Source organism: Leptodactylus fuscus, chromosome 1, assembly GCF_031893055.1.
Source record: "Leptodactylus fuscus isolate aLepFus1 chromosome 1, aLepFus1.hap2, whole genome shotgun sequence".
In the NCBI taxonomy this organism is placed as follows: domain Eukaryota; kingdom Metazoa; phylum Chordata; class Amphibia; order Anura; family Leptodactylidae; genus Leptodactylus; species Leptodactylus fuscus.
Genome location: NC_134265.1, coordinates 121,434,525 through 121,461,719, shown reverse-complemented (window position 1 = coordinate 121,461,719; position 27,195 = coordinate 121,434,525). Strand labels below are relative to the sequence as shown.

Below are 27,195 nucleotides of genomic sequence, written 5' to 3'. Positions count from 1 at the left end.
TGGGCGTTTTGCGCTCTCCGCCGCGAAACCGGGTTTTTTAATCCGGACACAGAGTCAGACATGCAGTACTCTGTGTTCGGATTAAAAAATCCGGTTTCGCGGCGGAAAGCACAAAACGGAGAGTAGAACGCAGGTGTGAACCTAGCGTCAGTGAGAAAAGAGCTGCTTTTTAAAAATAAATAAATAAAAATAAAAAATTGTAGCATGTTCACTCTAGCTGCAGAATCTTTCTGCATAGAGCTTCTGTTTGACTAGTGTTGAAACATCGGTCTAAAACCTTATTTACACGACCATTAAGTTTTTCACAGGCCAAACGTGAAAAAAACACTTGCATCAGTCCATTTCTGGCCTTCACATGATACAAAAAACTTTAAAAATCTCACAAATCTCTAGGCGTGTATACGTATGACTGTTTTGTCATTATCAAAATGGAAAAAGATGGAGAATGTCAGTTCTTAAGTTGTTTGTTTTTTTATTTATTTTTTTTTATTTTTGGCCATCAAATTATCATATTATATTATTTTCACACAATATTCTTCTCCGCTCTTGTTTTTAAAACAGCCATAATGAAAAATGCGTTGGTAAATTCTCTCCCATGTGTGTCCTGTTTGTCCAGTAATTGGGTCATCAGATACGCCTAGGGCAGGACCCTTCATGTGTTCAGCGCTTTATTACCTACTGTTAGTGTAGGGCAACCTCTATTGTGATCAATACACTGCATTACATTTTTATTTTATTAATACATCATGAAAAGCTGATCTGTTGCTTTTTAGTATTTCATAGATATTATTATTGACTGGTAATAGCTACACTAATAACTGAACTTTCACTGCTCCATTGGGAAAAGGGTTTAATACTGTAGTTGTGCTGAAAAATCAAGATAAATGTATTGGCAGGATTTCTGTAAATGTGCACAGCAGCTTGCTTATACTAAGGGTTTTTTCCTCTAAAATCTTCTTATGTGTAATATTATAATAATATTCCTAATTATTGTAATCCTCTTACTATTAACAGGCACTTAATTGCATTGGATTAACCAAAATTAATTACTCCTTTGGTTGTTCGGTAGTGGATTTCATTGTAGTGCTGGCTTGTATCCAGAGACAAGCTTAAGAAAAAAAACTTGGACACATGCTAAATTTCCACAAGTCATAGGTCCTGTAGGTTAATAGGGCATTCCAGAACTCGTGTCAGAAAACCCTCTGGTTGGTCTAAAGATAAGGTTATCACAAAGTCTAAGTACTTTTGGTCCCGAAAAACCCAATGCTGTATTGCTATGACCTGCCGCTAACCTACCACAGTGAGAATGGGATCACAAATATCTGTTTTTGAAAAAAAAAAAAAAAAAAAAAAAAAAAAAAAAAAAAAAAAATATATATATATATATATATATATATATAATTTTTTTTTATAAATTCCTTATTTATAAACAAACAAGAAGCAGGCTAAACAAAACAGATACAGTAAGGTCAATGTGAATCAGCCCTTAACAGCAGAGTGTACAAATGAAAATAGCCAAGCATACAGAACCAACACACATCACACATAAAAAGGCCCATAAGGGCAGACAACAAAGACGGGTAGACGTACAAAACCGGGGAAAGGGAAAAAAGGGGAAGAAGGATTAGGAAGCAGCTCCAAACCGTCAATACCAAGGGAACTCGGGGTGGAGAAATGAAGGCCGCAGCAAACTACCAGAAGCCAGAGGGAGCAACCAGAATACCGACATCCCCCCCCCCCCCCCCCCCCCCGAACTCAGAGCCAGAGCGACATTGACGATACGGATCAGGAGAACTAGAGGACGACAGAGTCTGGTCCAAACCACCCCGAGAACACGGCATTGGAATAAAAGCTATATGGATATACACACCCCATAGGTAGCGAGGCAAAGAGGGACGCTAGCCTGGAGAACGAAGACCGTAGGTGTGGAGAAAAGCAAGGGCTACGAAGTCCATGGGCGACAGTAGGAGCCGAGGGGGAGGAAAAGAGAAAGCGGGGAAAGAGCGGGAGAGAAGAAGGAAAAAGAGACAAAGGCAGACAAGACCAATAATAAACTAACAAGACACATAACCCCGGTCTAAGCTAGTCCCAGAATGGGTAACAGTCAACAGTGGGGAAACTCCCACTAAAGCAAGTCTCAGGGGCACGCCGCAGCACACACCCCGAGAGCTGCTGAAACCCTAACTAATGGGGGGAGGTGGAACAGTAATTTGTCAACACCCTTTCCCCGAGTAGCAACAAAAGAAGGCCACAAGGACCAATGAAACCATGAAAGAAGGGGAAGGCAATAAAAACAAGACCAAACCCCAAAAACCATGGCACGGCCTGGGCAGGCCAGAGCGAAAACAAAAAAAAAAAGAACACATCGATGGAGGACACCACAGACCGAAGTCCACGGGGGCCCCCATCGAGGCACAAAACTTAGAATCCACAGGGCAAAGTCAATAAGATAACATAATGCCACTCAGACGAGGGCCCGAGCAGGCCAAGGCACAACAGATATCAGAAGCCACAGTCCGAGATAGAGACAATGTTGCATCAGGGGCTTTCCATCGAACGGTGCTGCCGAGGACGGCCAGAGGACGGAGGACAAGGTAACGGGAAAGCAAGCCAGTCCGGCAGGGACAAATCCGGGAGCTCAAGGAACTGAGCTAGGGAGGGCGTCTGGTCAGGTGAGCGGAGGATGAACGAGGTCCCATTCCGGCGGATCAAGAGATGAAATGGGTGGCCCCACCTATACGTAGCACCGGAGTCCGGTATCAGCTGTAGGAGGGGCTTGAGCATTCTCCTCATGGCCAGGGTACGGCGGGAGACATCCGGGAGGATCAGGACAGAAGAATCAAGATAGGAGACCGGACCGCGCTGCCAGGCTACCTGAAGAATATCCTCCTTCTCCCTGAAGAAATGGATCCTGCACAAGACATCTCGAGGGTCAGAGGGGGAGGGGTGCTTGGCGTTCAGAACACGGTGGACCCTGTCTATAGGAATGTCCGTCTCCACAGGGCGCGACAGGACCGTATTGAAGATTGCAGTGACTGTGGACCGAAGATCAGCTGGCGAGACGACCTCAGGAATCCCCCTCAGCTTCACGTTATTACGGCGAACCCTGTTTTCTTGATCATCTACCTGGAGTAGGACCTGCTGATTAAAGGCATGTTGGGTGGAGATAAACTGTTCAACCTCAGAGAGGCGCTGATCCAGGGAAGCTGACTGTTGTTGTTGAGAGGAGACCTGACCGGCCAGGGACTGGAGGTCCGATTTAAATTCCGCCAGAACAGCCTCTTGCCTCTCCTCAACCCTGCGGACAATAGCCTCCAGGTCCAACTTAGTAGGAAGGTTAGTCAGAAGGGCCCATATATCTTCCAGTTTAAGATGTGTAGGGTGGCGGGATCTGGGGGACTCACCCCGCATCAAAGAATTGGAGGAATCAGACAGAGGCTGGGGGCTCAACACCGCTGCAGAAGCCGTGAGAACTACATCCATACCAGGAGAGACAGCAGAGACGGAGCCCTGAGTACAAGACGAGGATCCCAGGGTAGTCAGCTCACCATGTGAAGGAGCAAGGTCGTCAGTCTCTCCAGCAGCAGGAGGAGGCACAGAGAGATGAGAGTCTTCTGTTATGGAGGAAGTGGGGGATGCCCCCACAGTGGCAAGTGGAGACAGTCCATGAGACCCAGATGCAGGGCTGAGGGAGGCAGAGGGAGGGAGCAGGTGAACAGAGGGGGAGGTAGATGCAGCAGAGCTGGATAGGTAGGTGAGCCGGGATCCCTTAGCTAAGTCCACAGGCAGAGCAGAGGACAGCAGCGGCAGTGAAGGGGTTAACGGAGCTGTAGCAGGGAGAGACACAGACAAGGAACGTGCAGCCTTGTCATAGCCGACATCCTGCAGAGGCAAGGCCGAGGAACATAGCACCTGAACATGCTGTAGAGCCGGTCCTGGGAGAGACGGTGGCAGCGGGTGCTGGAAGAGTCCGGGGTCCTTGGCTGAAGCCGGCGGAGAGGTCCGAGGGGCGCCCGGCGGGGCGGCAGCCACAGCAGAGGCACGCGCCGGCGCCATTTTGGATCCGGCCGGCGGCATAGAGGAGGAGGCCGCGGACAGCGAGGAGCGGCCAATCCGTGCGTCACCCAGGGAGGAGGAGGAGGTGAGTTTTCTGCCCAGGCAGCGAACCATCGCGGAGGGGGAAAGCAGGAGAGCGAAGGAGCCCCCAAACGCCGTCTGGAACTACTCGGGGTCCGGGAGCTGAGATGAAATGCGTCTTCACACGGCCATTGTTAAGACACGCCCCCTCAAGTAACAGTGTTTTTTATGTTTGTATCTTCCCCTGGGTCTCCGATTATTATACACTATATATATATATATATATATATATATATATATATATATATATTTTCTCTTTTAATTTTATGTTCATTATTCAACACACTACAACCTAATCACTGTCTATGGTCAATGAATGAGGTTGAAAGAAGACACGGGGCCATAAAGTACAACTTGTATCCCAACAGTTGAGTTAGTCCAGGCTCTCTGTTGTTCAGATCCCACGGCGGATAAGAACGACTGAAAGCAGGGTGCAAGTGTGAACCTAGATTTATAGTAAGCCAAGCAGTGAGCAGTGTGATATAATTTGATTGTAAGAGGACTACTTGATATTTTTGTTTTTTATTTCTATGCACATGAACTAAGTGTATCTGGGGCATGGGAGTCTTTCAGCAGTAATTTGGTATCAAACTACTAACCATACCTTGTAGGACAGCTTCTGCACTTTCCAAACATGCCTTTCTTATTCTGCATTGCAGCTCAATTTTCATGAAAGTGAGTGTCTTATACTTATGCTGAAAAGGCTTTAGGGGAGGTCTTTCTCATGCCGTTCCCCCTACGCTCTCCCATTACTTGAGTGACATCTCTTCCATTTTGTCATACTTTGCCTGCAGTTAGGGGTGGTGTTCTGGAGCAGAGAGCGAAGCTCTTGCAGGATTAGAAACTCCACTAAAGCCCTTTTCACTTAATTTTCTAGTAAAGAACAAATGCTGATTTTCATGAAAATGTTAGAATTAGGCCCCTTGCACACTGCTGTGGGCTAGCCACTGGCCATGATTGAGCGGCACGGGCAGCGTGCCGGCCATGCTTCCACGGCCCCATTCATTTAGTGAAGAGGAGCTGCAGAAGTTCTGCCGCGAAACCAGACCGGAATAGGGCCTGTCTTGAGTTTTCCATATAATAACTACACAATCATGTGCGTGGGCTAATAAAAAAAATTAATTGACCAGTGTGTTATCTGGGGAAAAACCCAGGTAGCACACTGAACTTGCCCATGACTGCCTGCAAGGGACCTTTAGAAATGCATATTTTGGAAAGAGCTGCCCTACAAGGTACTGTCATTAGTTTGATATCTATTTTCCTGCTGACAGACTCCCTTTACACTTTCACCACAAAAATAAAATCTTGTCACTAATTTCTTTTTGTCGCAACAAACTTTCAGTGGAATTATCAAATAAAGGAACATAACTAGTGTCTAGTGTAACTGTTTGCTTACCCCTCTAAATGTCTAGATCCAAGGAGTCTTAAAGGGGTTGTCCCATGAAAAGCATCCTATCTATACTGCTAGTTTGTGTGGATTTAAGACTTTTCCTAAATACATTGCTTTATCAAAACTGCTTTATTTGGCCGCTATCTTAATTTATTCACTTCATTGTTGACACTGTGTTTCTATGGCTATGGGGCTTATCTGCTCGGTTCCCAAGTGATGTAGCTGCCTGCTCTCTGAGGGAGGGAGGGAGGGGCTGAGTGCTCTGCAGCAGTTCTGAGTTGTGTATGTCTGACAAGCAACAGATTACTGTGCTTTCTGCATTCAGCTTTTCCACTTATCAGCCGGTTTAATTGAATTTGGCTGATAAGGGCTGAGATAAAGAGTCCATTACCTCTGTATGTAATGCAAGCTGACTCAAATCCAGATCTGCTACATCAGTTTCCATATCAACTTTATACTGTGGTAATGCATTTACAACCAATCCCTCATTACTGACTGCAAACATAGCAGATAGCAGAGCAAGTGAAACCCCGCCCACAAATATGCCGAGAAATCTAGGAAGTGAAGAGAGCATAGAGCCTGGAGGCTGCAGAACAACAGTTATGGGACTACCCCTTTAAGGAGTTTTCTCAGATCAGATCAACATATATATATTTTTTCATATATATTCTCAAACCCAGAGTGCCCAGATCTTGTGCTGTTGAGTTACGGAAATACCCCTTTAAGTATACCTCATAGTTTCATACACCATTTGGCTTTCAGATGTCTGTCTAGAGCTATATTCGCTGCAGTCCCATTACATTCAGGGAAGTGGTAGTGTACATGCACATGTTACATGAAAAAATATCCGAAGTGAAAGCTAAATGGTACACAAGGAATGACAGGAGTAGGCGAGGGTCCTTGCTGGGCTCACATGTCTCTGACGTGCTAGGAGATTAAATAATTCTTGCTTAGTATACAGTTTACATGGTTTAGGGATCTGAATGAAACCTTGAAGAAATTAAAATTAAAGGAATATGAAAAACTGTTTTAATTGCTCATTTGCACATTTTACTACAGGATATAGAAGAGCTGGATCCACGGGGCAGAACAGCTTTGCACCTTGCTGTTTCCTTAGGACATCTGGAGTCTGCAAGGGTGCTCCTCAGGCATAAGGCAGATGTCACAAAAGAAAACCGGGATGGTTGGACTGGTAAACGATTCAAAATTTATTTTATTTTAATTTTTTTTTGGTACCATACTTTATTATCAAAGGGGTTTTCTGGAAATTGCATATGATCAGTGGCAGTCCAGAATCTGGGACCCAGTGGGATAGGCTGGTAGCCTCTTCACTGAAAACCAAGCAGAGTACTATACACTGCATAGCAGCTGTACGTGGTATAGCAAGCAGTTCAGTCCTATTCACTTGAATGGGCCTGAGTTACTGCTTTAACAATGACCGATGAATGTCGTGTCATCAGCATAGGGATGAGGAGGCAGCAGTTATAAGCACGTCAGTCTCTTCAAATTTATAATCTCTGCGGTCCTTGGGTGTCAGACCTGCATATTAATGTCCTCATTATATAAATCCTGGAAAACCTCTTTAAGAATCTTGATGTGAATGAGTTTGTTTTCAAGACTGGGTAGATGAGTCAACATACTGCCACCTTTCCTGTTCTTTTTGAGTTTCTATTCAGACCACAGTGAGTGCTTTTGCACCTTCATTCTTGTGTGTCATGGGGGTCTTAGTGATATTCTGGATAAAAAAAAAAATCTTTAAAACCTATCTATAAAGTTCACTTTTCAGTATAAGCTATCCCTGTATATACAAGTAGCAACGCTATTTCTAGTTATTACTTGATGTATAGTCTGCAATTTCTAGCACTTTCCATCTTGTGGGCTATATCTGTAGTTTGCATTTCTCTCTGAGCTGGTGGATGGAGACTGGGTGCTACATACTGCTCACAGTAAGTACAGGAGAATCTGGTGCATAGAGGTCTATGCAGGATCATGTAGGACATACAGTGAATGAAGTGACTTGGTTGTCATAGAGATGTTTTGTTCTAATCACTGAACACCTTATGCAAAATCTAAGCCCGTAGGAAAGTGTGTGATCTCTCTGATCGTACAATAAAGGTATAACATGACACTACTGGCAACATATTTTACTGGTGATCTCAATAGATTGGATTAGATTCCGCATGTTGCGGAAACGCAGCTTTTTTTTTTTTTTTTTTTTGTTGCAGATTTTGCGGGTTTTTTTTTTGTTTGTTTGTTTTTTTAAAGCCCAAGCTAAGAATGGCTACAAAAGGAATGGGAAATATATACGGTAGTAAGCTTGTAAACTTCTATATTACGCTCAATCCATTCCTGATATTGTCTCAAAAAACTGCAGCAAAATCTGCAACGGTTCCACAATGTGGGGCTTCAGCCTCATGGTCATTTATTTCAGTATTCAATTTGTGAACCTCCTATGTTTTCTAGATTAATTCCACACAGTGATCTATTTCAAGTGTTTATTTCGGTGAATATTGAGGATTAAAGTTTACAGCTAATGAAAAGTTCTGGGTTAAACAAACAAACAAAAAACAACCAGACCAATTAAAAAATAGATTTTCAACACACAAATGTTGGCCTACTGAAAAGTATGTATAGGAAGTGCACTTAATATTTGGTCAGGGCTCCTTTTGTATGAGTTACTGCATTGATGCAGTGGTATGGAGGCGATCAGACTGTGGCACTGCTGTGGTGTAACGAAACCGCAGATTGCTTTGATAGCAGACTTCAGCTTGTCTGCATTGTTGGGTCTGGTGTCTCTCATTTCTTCTTGACAATACCCCATAGAAGGTTATGACTCTAGGAAAGCAGGGCGTCAAAAGCAACAATTGAAAAATGCGTTCGGCAGGGAGGGGTTAAAGGCTCAGGAAACCTTGGCAGGTGTTTTATGTTGATAAGCTGATTATATTGTCTACATATTGAACTTTTTCACACTATTCTAATTTTCGGAGCTAGTAACTTTTGGGTTTTCATTAGCTGTAAGCCATAATCTTCAATATTCAAAGAAATAAATGCTTGAAATGAATCTGTAACATGAGTTTCACTTTTTGAATTGAATTATTGTAATAATTGAACTTTTTAAAGACATTCTAATTTGAGATGCACCTGTATGCCTGACTACTTGTTCCTTTTGCCAAAATTCAATAATAGAGATGTTAAGAATTGTCCCTTTTGTATATCTTCCAGTTTTGCATGAAGCAGTCAGCACAGGAGACCCAGAGATGGTACAAATGGTTTTACAGTATCGAGAATTTCACAAGGCATCCACAGCCCTTGGAGGAGTACCTGAACTTCTTAAGAAAACTTTGGAGGTGACCTCCTTTTATTTTTGAAATAATGTTTGAAGTCTATGCTGTGACTGGTTACGTGTGATCTTGACGTTACACATCGCTGTAAAGCTCTGCAATTTTTTTTTTTTCCTTCAGTTTTTGCCATGATGTAAATGACTCTAAAATGATGTCCTATTCACCCCACCCCCCCAGCTCAGGTTTCCCTTTTTTGTGGATAGGCCATGGATACTTTCTCTTGAATTCAACAACGCCTAAGACTTTTCCATAGCAGTGTGTTTAGCTGGAAAACACCTTAGCTTCTTTACACATTCCAAAGAGGCGTTTTCACAATAATTGACTGGACAACTCTAACTAACTGCCTTCCAATTGTCTGATCTGCCAAGTGTTCTAAAGGGGTTTTCCTAAGGCCCCATGTAGCAGGCCGCAGCGGGAAAAACTGTGTTAAAAACTCATTGTGGTTTTTTCCAACAGCACTTTTCACCAAAAGTCCATAGAGTTTACCTCTGCGGGCTTTCTGTTTCAATTATATCTATAGGTAAACCACCAGTGTTTCTGTAGATGTAATTGACATGCTGCGATTTCCAAAAAATGCAACAGGTTTGGAAGGAGTGGTTGGTGACTGTAAACATTCCTTTCTTGTGTCAAAGTGCATTCTTGCTGCTGAGAAATTTAACTGTATGTATGAATGATACATTGACATTGATTATATTGGAACTTCATTTAGTTATATCATTGTTTACTAATTAAAACTCATTTTTTATATATATATATATTTTTGATATTTATTTATTTTTTTCCTTTTTTTTGTCAGGCTTCTGATTTTTATGTGGAAATGAAGTGGGAGTTCACAAGCTGGGGTAAGCAGATACTCTATGTAAAACTCTAAATCTCTCATGTAGGTCATTGTGTGTCTTTTGGCTTAGCTTTAAGCTGAGTTCAGAGGTTTTTTTTTTTTTAAGCGGATTTTGACTCCGAAACCGCTCCAAAAAACGCCGCAACTGGATATCGGTGCAATGCACCGGAATCCAGTCACGGCATTCCACTCCGGATTAGGTCCAAATGAATGGGCTTAGTTGGGAGGGAGTGTCGCACTGAGGATGCCCGCGGAATCCACGGCAAGATAGAGCAGCTCGCTGCTTTTATCTGCGAATGGGGAAAAAAAAACGCTTGAAGAAAAAAGTGAATGGCTCCCATTGAAGTTAAATGGAGCGGTTTTTTGGAGGTGGATTCCGCGTCAAAATTTGGACCAAAAAACCCCCATGTGAACTCAACTTTACTGTGTTCAGAATTCTGTGCCTTGGTGCGTAGGTTAGGTTAGATGAGCAATTTCTGTTTACCTTTCAAAACCACTATGGGGAGCTTACTGCATACAGATTTTATTATTGCATTCAATAAACATAAGAAATATGCAGTAAACCCCCTTTTCTGGTGTTTGCAAGCAAGTCAGAATTTTACTATAAATAATAATAATAATAAATAATTATTATTTAAAAAATACAGACTTCTTCCATACCAGGATTTTTTGTGAGGAAAAGCAAGAATTGTATGTCCGGAACACTGATACTGAATTGTTGCCTAGAATATAACCTTTTTACTTCAAAATATATGCATAGTCCAAAATGTAGACTTATTTGTCCCGTGTCTTGTAGTTCCATTGTTGTCAAGGGTGTGTCCCAGTGATATTTGTCGGATATGGAAGAGTGGTGCCAAGCTTCGTGTCGATGCAACCCTGTTGGGATTTGAAAATATGAGCTGGATCCGAGGAAAGCATAGCTTTATTTTTAAAGAAGAAGGTGAGATCTAACATATTCTGTGCATGTTTTTGTTACATTCTCTTTTGATAAAAGAGCAGAATAAATTCTGATTGGGCTCCTAGAAGAGATGGTCAGAACCCTCCCTGCTGACCGCCTTTTGTGTACACACTGATAGACTGAAAGCTATCATTCATCCTGTGTTACGCTAGGTTCACACCTGCGTTCAGCCTTCCGTTCTGTGCTTTCCGTCTTCTGCATGCCAGAAGACGCAAAGCACAGACCGGGTGCGGCGGTGAGCGTTTTATGCTCTCCGCCGCGAAACCGGATTTTTTTTAATCCGGACACAGAGTACTGCATGTCCAACTCTGTGTCCGGATTTAAAAACCCGGTTTCGCGGCGGAGAGCCTAAAACGCTCACCGCCGCACAGCTTTCTCACCCATTCAAACGAATGGGTGAGAGAGTCCTGCAGGTTTCCGTATCCTGCTCTGTTTTATGCAGTAAACGGAAACCTGCACAACGGAGAGGGCAACGCAGATGTGAACGAGCCCTTAGCAGGTTATGCAGGACTCTTGTGTGTTCTAGGTGTCCTGTTGGGACATCTTACTCCCCATCGAATAACCCTAACACATAGCTCAGATTCTTTCCTTTTAAAGAGAAAGTATTGTTTGAGTTGTTTTGTTGGCCTTGGTGTCTGGTTTTGAAAATATTTGGCTGTAGGGTGTGGGTTTTTTTTTTTTTTTTTTTTTTTTTTTTTTTTAGGTGTATTTTTCTTCTTCTGTATATACAGGGATACAGCTGGAAAAGCCACCCTAAGCAGAATATTAACATTATTGCTGTCATAGAACTCATAGACCACATATTGTTGGTCACTACTTTTATTTCAGTATGTCCTAATTCAGCCTTGGGTGAATACTCACCTTACACTTTAGTATGGTATGTGTTCTAAAATTTATTTGGAAGATAATTTTATAATCTAAAGCTTTATGATAAGCCGTTCAGGGCTGATAAACCATTATAAGGATAAGGCTTCTTTTCATGTTGAGAGCTTTTTAAATCTAATTTCCCAGTTAATGCTGTGAAGAAACAAACAGACTTCCAATGTCCACAGATAACTGGGCAGAGCTGATGGAGATCAACCATGATGACAAGACAGTCACAAAGGAACGCTTTGACATCTCACAGGAAATCGAGGGCATTACTTTGGATTCCATGCAGCCAGCAGAGCGAGAAGTTAGCAAGCGACTCACCTCACCTGTGATAAACACCTCCTTAGATACAACTTCAATTGCCTTTGAAAGGTAACTCCTCTCCACGTAGGATGCAAGTTGTAATTGAGTTTGACCCCCTTTTTTATTTGCTTGGTGCCGTGGGTGCACAGATGGCACACTGGTATCATTCATCTCCTGTCCGTGCCATTTAATCACAGCCTGGGTAGACTTACACGGTCGTGTGCATATCCTATAAATCAGAAGCCTAGTTTCAAATAAATAGTATTTTACCATTGACTGGTAATTGCTACTTTTGTAATAATTCCTCTCTTTTCAGAACAAAATCTGGATTCTGGGGCTGGAGGACTGACAAAGCAGAAGTAGTTAGTGGTTATGAAGCAAAGGTAAATCCTGTGTGTACTAGTTGTTTGGTGCATATATGCCATGTTATCCTGTAGATAGTCATATGCTTTTCCATAGTTCAGTTTTCTAAAAAACAAAAAACATTTTTCTTTTAGGTTTACTCTGCAAACAATGTAAATGTTGTCACAAAAACACGGACAGAACATTTAACAGAAGATGAAAAGTCTCGGTATAAAGGTAGCAAAATTTTCTTCTATGGTTTTGGCTTTTTGTACCTTTTTTTTATTTTTGTAACCAAAAGAAAAATGGTTACTGTAATATGCCTTTAGTATATAATTTTTTTTTCTAAAATAGTATCAAGTTTATTTAATTTATATGATTGAATCTTATGTAACCGCTCCTTCAATCCTGTACAGTTAAAAGGGTTGTCCACAAGATATCAATCCCCTATTGCTGGGTTCACACCAGCGTTAGGCTCTCCATTATCAGGTTTCCGTCTTCTGCATGCATTCCGAATCAGCGGCGTTTAAAACCGATCCCATTGCTTTCTATGGGACCCGGCATACGTGCGCTCCCCATAGAACTGAATGGACTGCTTTTTTCATTCATTTCTATGGGGAGCGCACGTATGCCAGCTCCCATAGAAAGCAAATGGATCTGTTTTAAACGCCGCTGATTCGGAACGTTTACACGTCCCGAATCAGCCAGCGTATACTCCGTGTGAAGGGGCCCTAATAGAGTTTAGCAGCTGCAGTTATTTGTGTGCATTTTCCAGCAGCTTCCTCCCCGTCTACAGACTAATATGTTAAATAGTAACTTTGTTTGAGGAAGGGTACACATTTCTATAATAAGATGTATTGCAAAGTTACTTACTCACCTGTGCTATTCATGTATGGCAAGTATAATTGGGGGCAAACTCTAAGAGAGCGTTCACACTACCGTCGGTGTCCGACAGCTAGTGTCGGATGCTAATGTCCGCACATTAGCATCGGACACTAGCTGTCGGACACCGACAGTAGTGTGAACGCTCCCTTACCTTTCTTGTATTAATAGCAGTTAACAGTGCTTATGATTTTTATGTGTAATATGTATAGAACTGTAATATAATACTTTATTCTGTGTCATCGCTTAGCGGACAGAAACTTCTTGGAATCCTTACTAGGGACTGTAGAACACCAGTTTGGTGCACAAGGGGTAAGTGGAGTTTTTTTTTTTGTTTTTTTTTTGTTTTTTTTTAATTATTATTATTTTTTATTATTATTATTATTATTATCATCATCATTTTTTATTGTTACAATTTAAATTTTAAAGATGTTATCTGGGCATTGATATGCTTACCAGTGCATTCTTTGCTTTAAGTATATACACACTACTTCATCGTAGCCCAGTTTATCACCTTTGCAGTAGGCAGCTGGGAACCCTGGAACTCTTGTTCTACTGCCTCAGTAGGCCTTTGGCCTGAGTAGAGGCAGTAGAGTACATTTAAAAAAAAAAATGTAATGAAAAATAAAATAAAAGTTGTAAATCACTTCTTTCCCTAGAATACATATAAGGGCGGGTTCACACCAGCACCCGATCTCCGTTATGCAGGTTTCCATTTTCTGTCAGCAGAAGACTGAAACCGACATTCAGTGAGCGCCCGTTTTTTACTGGACGCAAAGTCCTGCATGTCTGACTTTGTGTCTGGTTTAAAAAAAAAAACCAAAAAAACCCCAAACGTTTCGCTGTGGAGAGCAGTAGACGCTCACCGGCGGACACTTTTCAAACCCATGAATGGGTTTGAAAACTGCCTGCTGGTTTGCGTCTCCTGCCAAGTTTCTCGGGCAGGAAATGGAAACCTGCATAATGGAGATCGGATGCTGGTGTGAACCTGCCCTCAAAGTAGAAAATTACTGTGAAACATACACATTAGGTATCCCTGTGTCTGAACGTGCCCAGTCTACTGAATATAAGGTCTGCAGTGCTCCTATTCCGTCGGGAAGGGATTAATAGGAGCACTGCAGATACCCTATATTCAGCCAGGTTGAGTTCCAATTGGGGGGGGGGGGGAGAAACACTCTGTCCTCAAGCTCAGGGAAGGGGCAGACAGACAACCAAAACACCCCCACCCCTTCCCCAGCATCTACATCTACTGCACCCAAACATTCCTTCCATTTTAATTTTTGAAATTTTCCAGTAGCTGCTGCACCCCCAACCCCCCCCCCCCCTTGGCTTATACTCGAGTCAATAAGTTTTCCCAGTTTTTTTGTGGTAAAATTAGGGGCCTTGGCTTATATTCGGGTCGACTTATACTCGAGTATATATGGTACTTTGGTACGTAATGATGTCACTCCCATGTTTAAACCATGTATTTGTGTTTGTTTATAGCTGAAAATCTATAAATATCTGTTCTTTGTAGCTTAGTTGTCAAGTGGGTACTCCTACTCAGTGATCACTGTCTGCCTACAGACAGAATAGCATTTTTATGTGACAGGCTCTACTTAAATGGGTTGTCCAGGCAAAAATTCTATATTTTAAATTAAAAAAAAAAAAAAAACTTTACAAAAAGATATATATTAAAAAAAATAAAAAAACTCACCTTTATCTAAAAAAAAATATATGCCTGACTCCTACTGAAGTGAATGGAGAGAGTTGGTAGGTGTTTTTTGAAGTTTTTTTTGGACTCAAAAATAGGCCACAAAAATACTTCTGCAAGAAAACTCTATGCGAACTTACCCTTTTACTTGCCATCTCTGCATTTTTATTTGTTTAAAAAATCTTTTTCATATTCGAACCTTCAGCTGTTTTTCTCAGCGTAGGGGAGGATTAACTGGTGTATAAAAATTAGTACATAGTTTCTTCTTTTCAATGGGTCAGTAAATCACTTTCATGGTGAAGTAGGATGTAGGGTCAGCTGGCCCTGTAACTGAATCTGCAATCTTGTTCCATAAGCCATATATAATGCATAGAGATTTGAGGGAGCAGGAGGAGTAAAACTATTTTATGTACAGTGCTTGAGATACATGGTTTCAAGGAAGGGAATGTGGAAGTATTCTAGTCATGTCACACACAGGCCAATATGACCTACATGGCTTGCAAGTGGGAAAAAATGGTAGGTGGAAGAATAGAGGACATTATGTAGACTTTGTAGACACTATCTTATTAAAGACATAAATATGCCTTTTATTTTACTTCTACTATTGGCAATTTTCAGGATCTTACCACAGAATTTGCAACAGCCAACAATCCAACTGCTATCACTCCAGAGGAATACTTTGACCCTGATTTTGACCTTAAAAATAGGGACATTGGAAGGCCAAAGGAATTAGCTATAAGAACCCAGAAGTAAGTAGATGTGGATGAAAAATCTACATTCTTTAAGTTTTTGTTGGTGAATAATGGATACAAACTTGTAGCTACTGATTTATTCTGTAAAACTATTTTGTACAATAGATGTCCTTCCACAAAATGTTACATTTGTTCATTGCACTGTGGAGTGAGGGATGTCTTACTGGAAATGTTATGTATGTGCTCTTCATTCTGCTTTTATTACTATATTCAGAAGAAACCATGTGACTTATTAACAGATTTAAAGGCACTTTGTGGATGTGCGAAGATTTTCCTCTTTCACTAGCTGAGCAAGTCACTCCTATCATAGACCTAATGGCTAGGACAAGTTCTCACTTTGCTCATCTCCGGGACTTCATAACACTTCAATTTCCTCCTGGCTTTCCAGTGAAAATAGGTGCGACTTTATATACTATATACGGTGTTAAGTTCAGTTGCTGTACAGTGAAAAGATTTTTTTTGCTTTCTGAATGTGCCTATTCTATTCGAATTACGAGCTGGAATAGACTGGAGCCCTGGCCTCGACTTCAGTGGGGTGCTGAGATTCTCAAGACTGACCTAATAATAAATTCCCCCCAACAGTGCACATACTAGTTTTCCACATGATTTGTAATAAAAAAAAAAACAACTGATGGACATGTTTGCTCTCTTACCCCTCCTTTTAGCAGCCTTATTCGGGTCGGGCCTCTGCAGAGGACGCTTATAGCATTCAGGGGTAGGGGGGGGGACTTCTAAAATAACAAATTGGTACTGATCTTTTAATAATTATAAACAATTATATGTCAGCAAGTTATACACATTTGCCCAAATACTTTTCAAAATAAATGTTAAGAGGCCATCCCTTTTAAAGTGAATTTCCCACTGTAAATATGTATACTCTGTCTACAGGGGTAGACGCTAAATGTGTACTGTAGGTGTTAAATTAAATTGTTCTAGAAACCTACTAAAATGCTTCTGGTTTGAAAGACCTAAAATGTTGAACAAAGGCAGCATCGTCCAAGGTAAAAACAGTAACAATGTATAAAGTTAGATAAAGACAAATGTCCATTAAGTCCAACCTGTAAACACACAAGCCGATCCAGAAAAAAGCAAAAAATCCACCAATTGCTGACACCAATTGCACCATTGGAGGGAAACTTTCCTTACCAACTCCAAATACTGCATGGAAAAATTCACTGGGTCAGCATTGTATCCAAAAAACTTTATAGTTCCTATAATGTGTAATTTTATTTATTTTTCCTTCAAAAGAGATCTGGATACTTTTTTTTTTTTTTCTTTCCTTTTTAAACTTTAGTAAGTTATCTGCCATCACATTGGGCATCTAATATCACCATCTCACTCCTCTTACTGTAAAGAAGCCCCACCTGTGACTATGGTAAAACCTTTTTTCCTTTAGGTGTAGAGGATGCCCCTTAGTCACAGTTACAAGCCTTTGTATAAAGAGTTCATTGCAAAGATCTCTGCACTGTCCATTCTTATACTGTACTAGCAGGAGGACCCGGCTTCGCACGGGTATATTACATTTTATGTTTGTGTAGTGGCCCCATAAGAATTGTCCAATTTTGCACTGGTGTATTTTGTGTGTTGTTTGTGTGTATGTCCATAAGCGTTATGTGTATCTCATTTCGGATATCAGTGAAAAACCTGTGATCAGTTATGGATACCTGGAGTAAAGCTGTATCTAATCCTTCTCCATGTAGTACTGTGTTTAAACGCAAGTATCTAATCCTTGTTGGTGTGGTATTGTGTGAAGAGGTGCGTAGCTAATCCTTCCCCATGTGGTACTTTGTGCAGACACACGTATCTAATCCTTCAGCATGTGGAACTGTGTGCAGACGTGCATATCTAACCCTCAGTCATGTGGTACTGTGTGCAGATGCACGTATCTAATCCTCCCCGTGTGGCATTGTGTGAAGAGGTGCGTATCTAATCCTACGGCGTGTGGAACTGTCTGCAGATGTACGTATCTAATCCTCCCCGTGTGGTATTGTGTGAAGAGGCGCGTATCTAATCCTACGGCGTGTGGAACTGTGGTAGACGCGTGTATCTAATCCTACGGCATGTGGTACTGTCTGCAAACACGCGTATCTAATCGTCCCCCATATGGTACTGTGTGCTGAGATGCGTATCTAATTCTCTGGCTTGTGCTACTGTGTGCAGGCACACGTATCTAATCCTCACCCGTGTGGTATTGTGTGTGGGACTACGTGCAGACGCGTGTATCTAATCCTCTGGCGTGTGATACTGTGTGCTGATCTGTGTATCTAATCCTCTGATACGTGTATCTCAGTTTGGATATAAGTGTTGTACTGTGCATGTGGAGTGACCGTGTGTATTGCAGTTGGAATATGAGTGAAAGACTTGCAGGTTTGTATTAGCTAAGGGGGGGCATTGTGTTTGGAATGCTGTATCTCGGCAACGGTACGTCCGAGCGAGTTGGAGTTTCGTCTTAAACCTTCCTGGATACCTGAAGTATCTCTGTACCAAATTTGGTGAAGATTGGTCCAGTCGTTTGGTTTGCAGTAGAGAACAGACAGACAGACATTCCTTTTTATAATATAGAGAGAAATGTACATAATAATGGGGTTGATACTAAGCTGTATTTTTTTTTCCAAACAGAATAACCCCAAGTTTGATAACCTGTCATTATATTCTAATCCACTTATCCCCTTAAAATATGTACTAACCCCAACAAAATAAGCTAGAGCACATATAATTCTGCTGTATGTATGAGGAGAGTGCTGTTCTTTTTTCCTTTTGAGTGGTTGCAGCTTCAGGACACAGGTTTACTGAGAAGTAGCCTTTCGCGACATCGCTGTAATGGTACGGTGCATGCTGGGTCTTTAAAGATGGCAGAGACCTGAATCTAATGCCTGTGATCATAGTCCACAGTTGTATTGTAGCCCCTAGGGGGCTAATAAAACTGTAATAAAAAAAAAAAAAAAAAAGAACCTAGAATACATATAAAAGTAATATATTACTGAGAAACACATACACATTAGGTATCCCTGTGTAAGAAAATGCCTGCTCTACAAACTTATGAATCTTATTTTTTTCCATGTGGTGAACGCCATAGCAGGAAAAAAAAAAAAAAAGTCAAAAGTGCCGAACTGCCGTTTTTTCGCTGTTTCAACACTGATAAAAAAATTAAAAAAAAAAAAAAATGGAATGAAAAGCAATAGACATTCCTCAATATGGTATAACTATAAAGTACACCTGCATTTGGGAGGAAGGAAGTCAAAATCAAAACATTTCACTAATTGGAATGGGTTAAGAATACTTACATCAAGATATGTGTCTGTTGTTGTTTTGAAATTTTTTTTATAAATGTTTATTGAACTCCAGATTCCTTTGCTGCTTGGGATGCTGGTGTGAGTTGCGCCTCCACCTCTCCCCTAGTTTGATTTCAATACTATCTGTTGTTATCTTTGCTCTTGTTCAATAAACTTTGAATCAAAAAAAAAAAAAAAAAAAGAATACTTACATCAAGTTTAAGAATGCATATAAACTCAAAACTGAGAAGGGGGGGGGGGGAATAAAAAAATGTTCCCTGATATTACTTTATTAATGTCATGTTCACTTGCAGTGGTTATTTTTTTTGTAACGTGTAAATCATTTTTAGAAAAATCATATTTACGCGCATTAGTTTGTTGCAGATTCTAATTTGGAATCTGCTCTGAAAATAATATTCTAATGTTGTATGGTTAAACCCTTATGTAATTGAAGACCTTGTTTTCCCACAGAAATCCCCTTATTTCATGTTCTGAATGCAAGAATTACATTTGGGAATGTGAACACTTGCTCAACTGCAGAGGAGAGTTCTCCAACTACACCAAGGGGAACACCAGATGAAGGTGAAAGCTAATGGCCAAAAACTTGTTCGAAAATCTTTAATTGTCGTTATATCTAATAAGTGTGTGTGTGTGTATATAGAAATATGTATCATTATAATATAATAAAATATGGTGTGATTTCTCAGTCCCTCCTATCCTTTCAGCCACTGCTGCTCCTAAATTTGAAGTTGATCAGTCTGTCTTTGAAATTCCACCCTCCTACCATATTCAGGAAAATGGAAGGAGCCTTCATATTCGTGATGAAGATGATGAAATAATGCAGTTTGCTATTCAGCAGAGTCTTCTAGAGTGCAGTGGGAATCAGGTCAGTCAGATGTACATATGCACACAATGAAAACTTGGTGAAAAGTAATTGGCCATATAGTGGTAGAGGGTTGTATCATCTTCTGCTAAGTGTGAAACTGCAGGACGCTGTTTTTGTTTAAAAAAATAAATTTTCAGTAGTGGATTGTAAACAAAGCATGTTATTCTATGTGAATGCACGCTATTGAAGGCTGGGGAATAAACTCCCCAGTCTGTAATCCGTAAGGGGTTGTCTTAACTCTTTACTAATATTTTCAATACAGGCTGTGTTTCGTATTAATGAGTCGGATGTACTAGTTGTGGAAGAGGCAAGCGGTAGATTACCTAAGTAATATGCTGCAGAATCTAATTCCCGCTGACTGTTACATGGCATGATTTCTGTGCTCCAGTTGCTGTAAACTATATTACCAGTGTTTTCTCTGAAATACCATTACCACACTATATATTCATTGCCATATCTGCCTTTTTTTCACAGCAAATACCGCAAAGCCATTCAAATGGAAGTATTTCTTCAAATCAGGTGTTTGATGCTCAGTATGAAAGGTAAATGAACGCAGTCAGGACTACTGACATTCAGGCTTTTCTATAGCATAACCACAGAATGTTATAAATATGTGAAAGGGGGGAGGGGGAGACTGCCTACCCTACCAATGAGGTAGCCAGGAGCTTCATGGAAAGTTCTGAAACTGGCCAAAATGGAAATTTCTATTTTTTTTATTTTTTATAGAATTTGCATATAGCTTGTCTCTCTTGGTTTACATTGTAGGTTTCACCCATTATGTTAATCAGTGTATTATCAGATGGGAGGTCCTGGGCTGGAGTCAGGGGCTGCCCAACTGACAGCAGAGCATACAATTAACATAATGAAATTCACAGCACTGTTGGGGGGCGTTCACACTACCGTCGGTGTCCGACATGTAGAGTCCGCTCCTAGTGCAAAAGAACGCACCCGATGCCCATTCAAGTGAATGACAGGTGTCATGGACACATCTAGTGTCCGCTCCTAGTGTCCGTGACAGATATTGAGCGGACACTAGGAGCGGACACTACATGTCGGACACCGACGGTAGTGTGAACGCCCCCTTGGCTAGAGAAAAAATTAGTGGAGCGACACCCATAGAAGGATGCAATGAGGTGGCGAAGGTCCTTTTTAAACAAGTTTGGAAACTTTTCGGAAAATCATTGCACTTGCATTGGATCTATTTCATTTTAGTGCATATTCAGTTAAATGGAACTTGTATCCATATATGGTGTCTGCTGTATACAGATGTGTTGCTGAGCCATGACCAGTAATGCAGCATGGATTTTAGCTCCATGCCAGTCTGCAGGGACAGATTCTATCAAATACGTTCCTGTTTTAACTGTTTAATATACAGCAAATTGTTTTATAAGATTTTAAGATGTTTCATATGTATATCCACTAGGGCTCTGCAGGAAAGCCTTCTTGCCAACTCTCAAAGTGCCCACTCCAGTCTTAGCAGCCATTCTCAGAGTTTTGACAAAGACTTACAATTTGCTATGGAACTGTCTGCCAAGGAACAAGAAGAACAGGAAAAGATGCGTCAACAAGAAGAGGCCGAGCTGGCAGAGATATTACGGCTCTCCCTTACAGAGAAATAAACTGAATTACAAAGAATCACACTGGCTTGGGAACCTCTTATGATACGGGTCTAGCCTTCACCTTTCTGATGCCAGCAGTGAAGATGCCATGAGTGAGGGCATTAGGTCACTCCACAGACTCTGTATCTACCAAAGAACTGTGCATTTTTGATATTTCTAATTATTTTTGGTTGCTTTAAAGACTTGCAAACCAGGGACTCTGCCTCCTCCTTTTTGACGTCTAACTAGTGCTCAAGATTTAATATTCAGGATGTAAATGATATAAATTGTTTTACAGGTTATCCTTTTCAGGAAGCAGTACAGCAGAAGTGTCCTTTTTTTAATTTATAAATACAGATGCCGTACAAGTGAATGCAGATCAGTGAAGACCCCCATGTGGCGTGTCACTGGTATGTAAATACTGTACACCTAGTGAGTCTTTTTATTCAACTAGAGCTTACCCGAGGTTGGCACTGGTAGCTGCCACATCTTTTGTTGATTGACAGAGTCAATTCAAGTGCTATGTAGAAACTAAATAAAAGAACAAATACTTTGTAAAAATGGAACAAAAACCTTTCCAGGTAAGCTCACACAGACTGTATAGAGGGATCTGGGACAATTTACAGTCTTCATTTTGTACCTAGGTAACGAATAGTCAAGATTTTTGTAGTTTAGGCAGCCTGTAAACCTTCAGGTGTGACTTCACCGTTCGCAAAAGCTCCACTAGCTAATAGATCATGTGGATGAATACAGTTGCCTTTCCCAGTTGACTCTTGTGGTGCTATAGAGAAGATATTTTCATCAAACTTCTTGACACTTTGAACGTTTGTCACAAGTTTCCTGACTCTTTTTTTTTAAATTTAATTTGCAGCTTTCCAATTAAGGAATAAGTTTAAAGGAAAACTCCAGCCATAAGTTAAAAATTGCACAGTGTGTGTACAGATGTATCGTCTACTTTAATTGTAACTCCTAGCTTCTGTCTCTAATGCAGTTACAGTATGCTTTGTGCATTAGCAGATATTGGCTTTCATATATTTATTAGAGACATGCCAGTGATTGCACGATTATACTGTATAATTGTACGATCATTGCCAAGTGGCAGGGTTTTGGCCCCGTGGGGCTGCTGCAATGTGAACATGCACCTGTCTCCTTACTCAATGAAAAACACCAATAGGAACTGCACTGTAAATGGCTGACACAGCGGGTGCAAGATTCTAAGTGGCAACCACTTCACCAAACAATAATCCAAAAAAAGAAACTGCACTTCACAGATTATTCACTCAGTGTGAATGTAATGTTGCTCCTTCTGAATAAAGCATTTTTAAGCAGCAGACATGGATTTAGCTTTAGGGAGAACAATGTATGTTTCCTTTTATATTTCCCATTCCCTTTAAAGGCTAAAGCCATGGAAACACAGCTAACAAAGCACTATAGGTAAAAGCTTACGTTTTTCTCTGCTTTTCTTTTGCATCTTTTATTTTTCCTTTACACACAACCATAAGGCCCCGTTCACACAGAGCAAGAGGGGGCTGATTTTTGCATGGAATCCACGTCATAATCTGCCCCCTCACAATGGTGGTCTATGGAGACCGCTAGCGTTCTTTTTTTCTGCTAGCGGCAACATGCCGGTAGCAGAAAAAAGAAACGAGCTGCCCTTTCTTCAGGCGGATTCCGCGACTGAATCAGCCGCAGCGTCCGCTTCGCGGCAGCATGCTCCAGACTAGGCCCATTCATTTGGGCCTATTCCGGAGCGGAAAGCTGCGATGGGATGCCATGCACTGCACCGGCATCCTGTTGCGACAGCCACAACGGAATATGCACACGCGTATTTGCGTGTGAACTAATCCTAAGTCTGCGAAAAACGCAGTTTTTCCGCAGGTAAAATTAACACACGGCATTTCTGCAGTGGGTGAGGTTAGGCAAAATTTCATTCACTTTGCCGGTACTGTAAAAATCAGGCATTGTATGGCCTTAGCCAAAGCCACTCTTGGCTTTGGCTCAAAAAGCACAGCTTTCCTGAAACGTGTGGCTTCAGCTTTAAAACTGAGTTTTCACAGGTCGTTTTTTAGTTTATTGTAATACAATGTGAAAAATGCAAATGTTTTTAAAATTTGAAAATAAAATACACACACACTTTTATGTGTGTATATAAAATATATAAACACATGCACAAACTATATACCATATATACTCGAGTATAAGCCGACCCGAATATAAGCCAAGGGCCCTAATTTTACCACAAAAAAAACTGGGGAAAACTTATTTATTCGAGTATAAGCCGAGGGGGGAATGCAGCAGCTACTGGAAAATTTCAAAAATTAAAATGGTCGGAGTTTTTGGGTGCAGTAGTTGCTGGGAAAGGGGAGAGGGTGTTTTTGGTTGTCTGTCTGCCCATTCCCTGAGCTTGAGGACTGGGGTTTTTGTACACACACACACACACTTACTTGGAATTCACATACACATTGGGTATCCCTGTGTCTGAAAGTGCCCGGTCTTCTGAATATAGGGTATCTGCAGTGCTCCTATTAACCCCTTCCCGACGGAACAGGAGCACTGCAGATACCCTATATTCAGTAGACCGGGCACTTTCAGACACAGGGATACCTAATGTGTATGTGTTTCACAGTAATGTTCTACTTTTCTATGTATTCTAGGGAAAGGAGGGATTTAGAAATTTATTTTTTTTTAAAGCCTCTTGTTTTTTTTCAATATTTTATGGGAGATTGTATACATTACTATTGCGACTGGTCATAGACTTCCCCCCTCCGAATTTTTTTTTTAATTTTTTTACTTTTTTTGCTTGACCCGAGTATAAGCCGAGGGGGGCTTTTTCACAACAAAAACTGTGCTGAAAACTTCGGCTTATACTAGAGTATATACGGTATGTCCAAACAAAGACTGTGCCACCCTCAAGGTACAACTAAGTCACAATCTGCAAAAATAGATGGCACTCCATAGAAAGTAGTGAAAATTGTGGGTGTTTAGCCCCATACAAAAAATGCTGTGTTTCAACTCAAGACATGTTTTTTTTGCTAGAGCCTTTTTCAATCAACATTTTATATTTCAATAAACCCACAATTTTCATGGTTTGCTGCGGAGTGCCGCTTATTTTTGCTTCATATGTATAGCTGTAACTGCACACAGAGATAAAAAACAAAAAACAAAACATATTTTATATTAATCGTGTTCTGCTGCTTTTATGTGTTTTACAAAATGCCAGAGCATTAAGCAATTACCTTAGTGAAAACCCAGCCTTGTATCTACATGCACCAGCTGCCCCTTATACAAAACTCTACCTACCCTCTGGCCAATGGTGGCATGTTTCTTGGTCAGCACAGATTTTGACCACATGCAGCAGCTGGAATGTTTGGATGCACCCCCCCCCAAAAAAAAATCTAAACTGGAGGTCTTATAGCAAAACTACAACTATAATAAACCTATATATAGATCTATTAACAACATATTCACACTTGTGCATAACTGTAATATTCTTTGAGGATTTTATCACTGTAAAATAATGACTGGAGTCTTTAAGACCATTAAATAGCTTCGAGACTCTCTGGGGTTCATGAGCCAATACGGTCATTTGTAAAACATAGATGACCTTAGCGACATGTGACCTGAATATATTTTACAATATTTTTGTTATAACTTTGCTAGAGCAAAGCCATTGTGGTGTAGATAGAGTACAGAACATTGTATAGTTATCAATATGTCGCAGTAATGTGACTGCTACAACAACAAATGTCACACTTGCACCACTATTTTTACAGTCAAATTTTGGTTACTTTTGTATTTTATGACATGTTGAAACATGATCCTAATGCATCTTATCCTATTATATGTATTATATGATCACTCCATTGCTAGGAAAACATTCAAAATATAAATAAATATATAAAGTTTGTTCCAAATCTTTTTCTATATTTCGTTAGATTTGCATATGTGGTGTATATACAACTTTTTATTACTGTAGGATTTTGTTTTCAGAGAGTAACGTAACTCCTGTTTCTTAAACTATCAATATATGCAAGTGATTTACTGCTGATTTGTTCGGGCCAGATATTTATGATCATGGGTTCGTTTCCCGTGACCCACTCCTCCAAGAGATGGAGATGAAATGTACAGGAATGTTGAGTTGGATATACAGTGCACGCTATATGAATAAAACAACACATGAGATCTTTTTATCCAATACCTGATGATGTGGTGGTGTATTGTTTCCTTTGAAATTTTATTTATTTTATTTTTTTTGTAAAGGCTAGACTCTCTAGAAGTATACGTAAGCACTGTAGAGATGAGCAAGTACTATTTGAAACGGTTGTTTCGAATAGCACGCACCCATAGGAATGAATGGAAGTGGCCGGCACGCAGACTTTGCCAGCGGCTGGCCGCTTAATCTCCTGCGTGCCAGCTGTGCCCATTCATTCCTATGGGTGCGTGCTATTCGAAACGGGCGTTTTGAATAGTACTCGCTCATCTCTAGTAAGCAGTAAAATGTAATTTTCTATAAATTACATTTATAGTCACATTAATACTACAAGTCTTCATATTTTGTATCTACCAACAAAGTGTACATGGTGTGATCATATGGCAGTGTTTAAACACTTTGGAGCAGATTTATGGAAACTAGTGGGCTGCAGCCAAAAAGCACTGTAGGGAAAAAAAAAAAACGTGGCAATGCATTGCAGTTTTTCTGCAGCGCTTTTCACATAGTCAGCCGCATCTTCCTCTATGGACTTTCTGCTTCAATTATACATATGAGGAAACTCCCAGCATTTCTGCAGGTATAATTGACATGGTGCGATTTCCAAAAAACGCAACATTTTTGGAAATCGCAGTATTTGAGCTTTTTTTTTTTTTTCTTACCGCAATGTGTGTAGGGACTGTAAAATGCTGCAGTGTTTACAGATCTTGGGGCCTTCAAAGAATATCTTAGTTGCTCAATCACCGCACATCTTTTTCTTTATAGTGCTTTTATAAAATTAAAGGGGGGGTTTAAATGGTCTGTTTCCATTCCAAAGCACCATATGGATCTGTTTCTTGGCAACCTTGTTTTTGTTTCCTATTAAGCTGTTTAATGTTTTCTGTTATAGATTGCTTTTCACCCAGGGTTTCCACTCATGATAATAAAAGCTCTACTTGTTATATAGCAGATCTGTCCCCAGTATAGACAGCAGGTGGCAGCATTACTCAGATATAATGGCCTCTGCTAATGATACTTCCTATTATACACAAACATCATGGTGGAAAGAAAACATCAGTACAGAAATGAATGACTCCAGGGGCTACCTGCCACTGTATATGAGGTTACATTCACTACTCCAAGAGTTGTTATCGACATTAATTGTAGTAGGGTTTGATTCGCACACCTCTAAGACTGAAGTCTGTGCAACCATTTTGCAATACATAACCTTGTCACACACTATCCTAGCAGTGGATCTTTAATCCCCTTCAATAGTCTATTTGGTGGAGTTTTTCTTTTAAAAACACTAGCTCAATATTTCTGTCAACTTCATATTTACCATTGTGCAAAAGTTTTAGTTCCAAAGGTATTTATTAAATGATCTATTTAAATTTACTGGCTTAAAGAGGACCTTTCACCATTTGGGGCACATATGGTTTAATACATCGCTGGAAAGCAGACAGTGCGCTGAATTCGGCTTTCCTGTTCTGTGCCCCCAGTGAAGAGCTATTGGTGCTGGTACTGTAGTTCTTCACTGTCAGAAGGGTGTTACTCACAGCAGCGTCTATAGCGCTGTACAGTGAGAGCGGAGAGGAACGCCTCCTCTGTGGACGAGCACTATCAGGAGGGGAGGGAGGCGTTCCTCCCCGCTCTCGCAGTACAGCGCTATAGACGCTGCTGTGAGGAAGAGTGTTCTTGACTGACTGTCAGAAACGCCCTTCTGACGGTGAAGAGCTACGGTACCTGC

The 27,195-nt window shown here is 40.8% G+C and overlaps 1 protein-coding gene across 4 annotated transcripts in view; it reads left to right on the top strand.

Annotated features, from left to right (window-relative positions):
* ANKRD13A (ankyrin repeat domain 13A) overlaps positions 1-23,797 on the top strand; it is a 29,494-nt gene extending 5,697 nt beyond the window's left edge. For 3 of the 4 annotated variants that reach the window (XM_075276599.1, XM_075276598.1, XM_075276597.1), the window contains 14 exons: positions 6,587-6,719; positions 8,750-8,874; positions 9,665-9,710; positions 10,503-10,646; positions 11,717-11,906; positions 12,154-12,220; positions 12,335-12,416; positions 13,312-13,373; positions 15,373-15,503; positions 15,746-15,903; positions 19,250-19,360; positions 19,486-19,664; positions 20,139-20,206; positions 21,088-23,797. In XM_075276599.1, coding sequence (XP_075132700.1) covers positions 6,587-6,719; positions 8,750-8,874; positions 9,665-9,710; positions 10,503-10,646; positions 11,717-11,906; positions 12,154-12,220; positions 12,335-12,416; positions 13,312-13,373; positions 15,373-15,503; positions 15,746-15,903; positions 19,250-19,360; positions 19,486-19,664; positions 20,139-20,206; positions 21,088-21,283 — 1,692 coding nt within the window. In that variant the 3' untranslated portion in view covers positions 21,284-23,797. The remainder of the gene's footprint in view (positions 1-6,586; positions 6,720-8,749; positions 8,875-9,664; positions 9,711-10,502; positions 10,647-11,716; positions 11,907-12,153; positions 12,221-12,334; positions 12,417-13,311; positions 13,374-15,372; positions 15,504-15,745; positions 15,904-19,249; positions 19,361-19,485; positions 19,665-20,138; positions 20,207-21,087) is intronic. The other variant, XM_075276600.1, reaches the window with a different exon arrangement.
* The last annotated feature ends 3,398 nt before the right edge of the window (positions 23,798-27,195 follow it).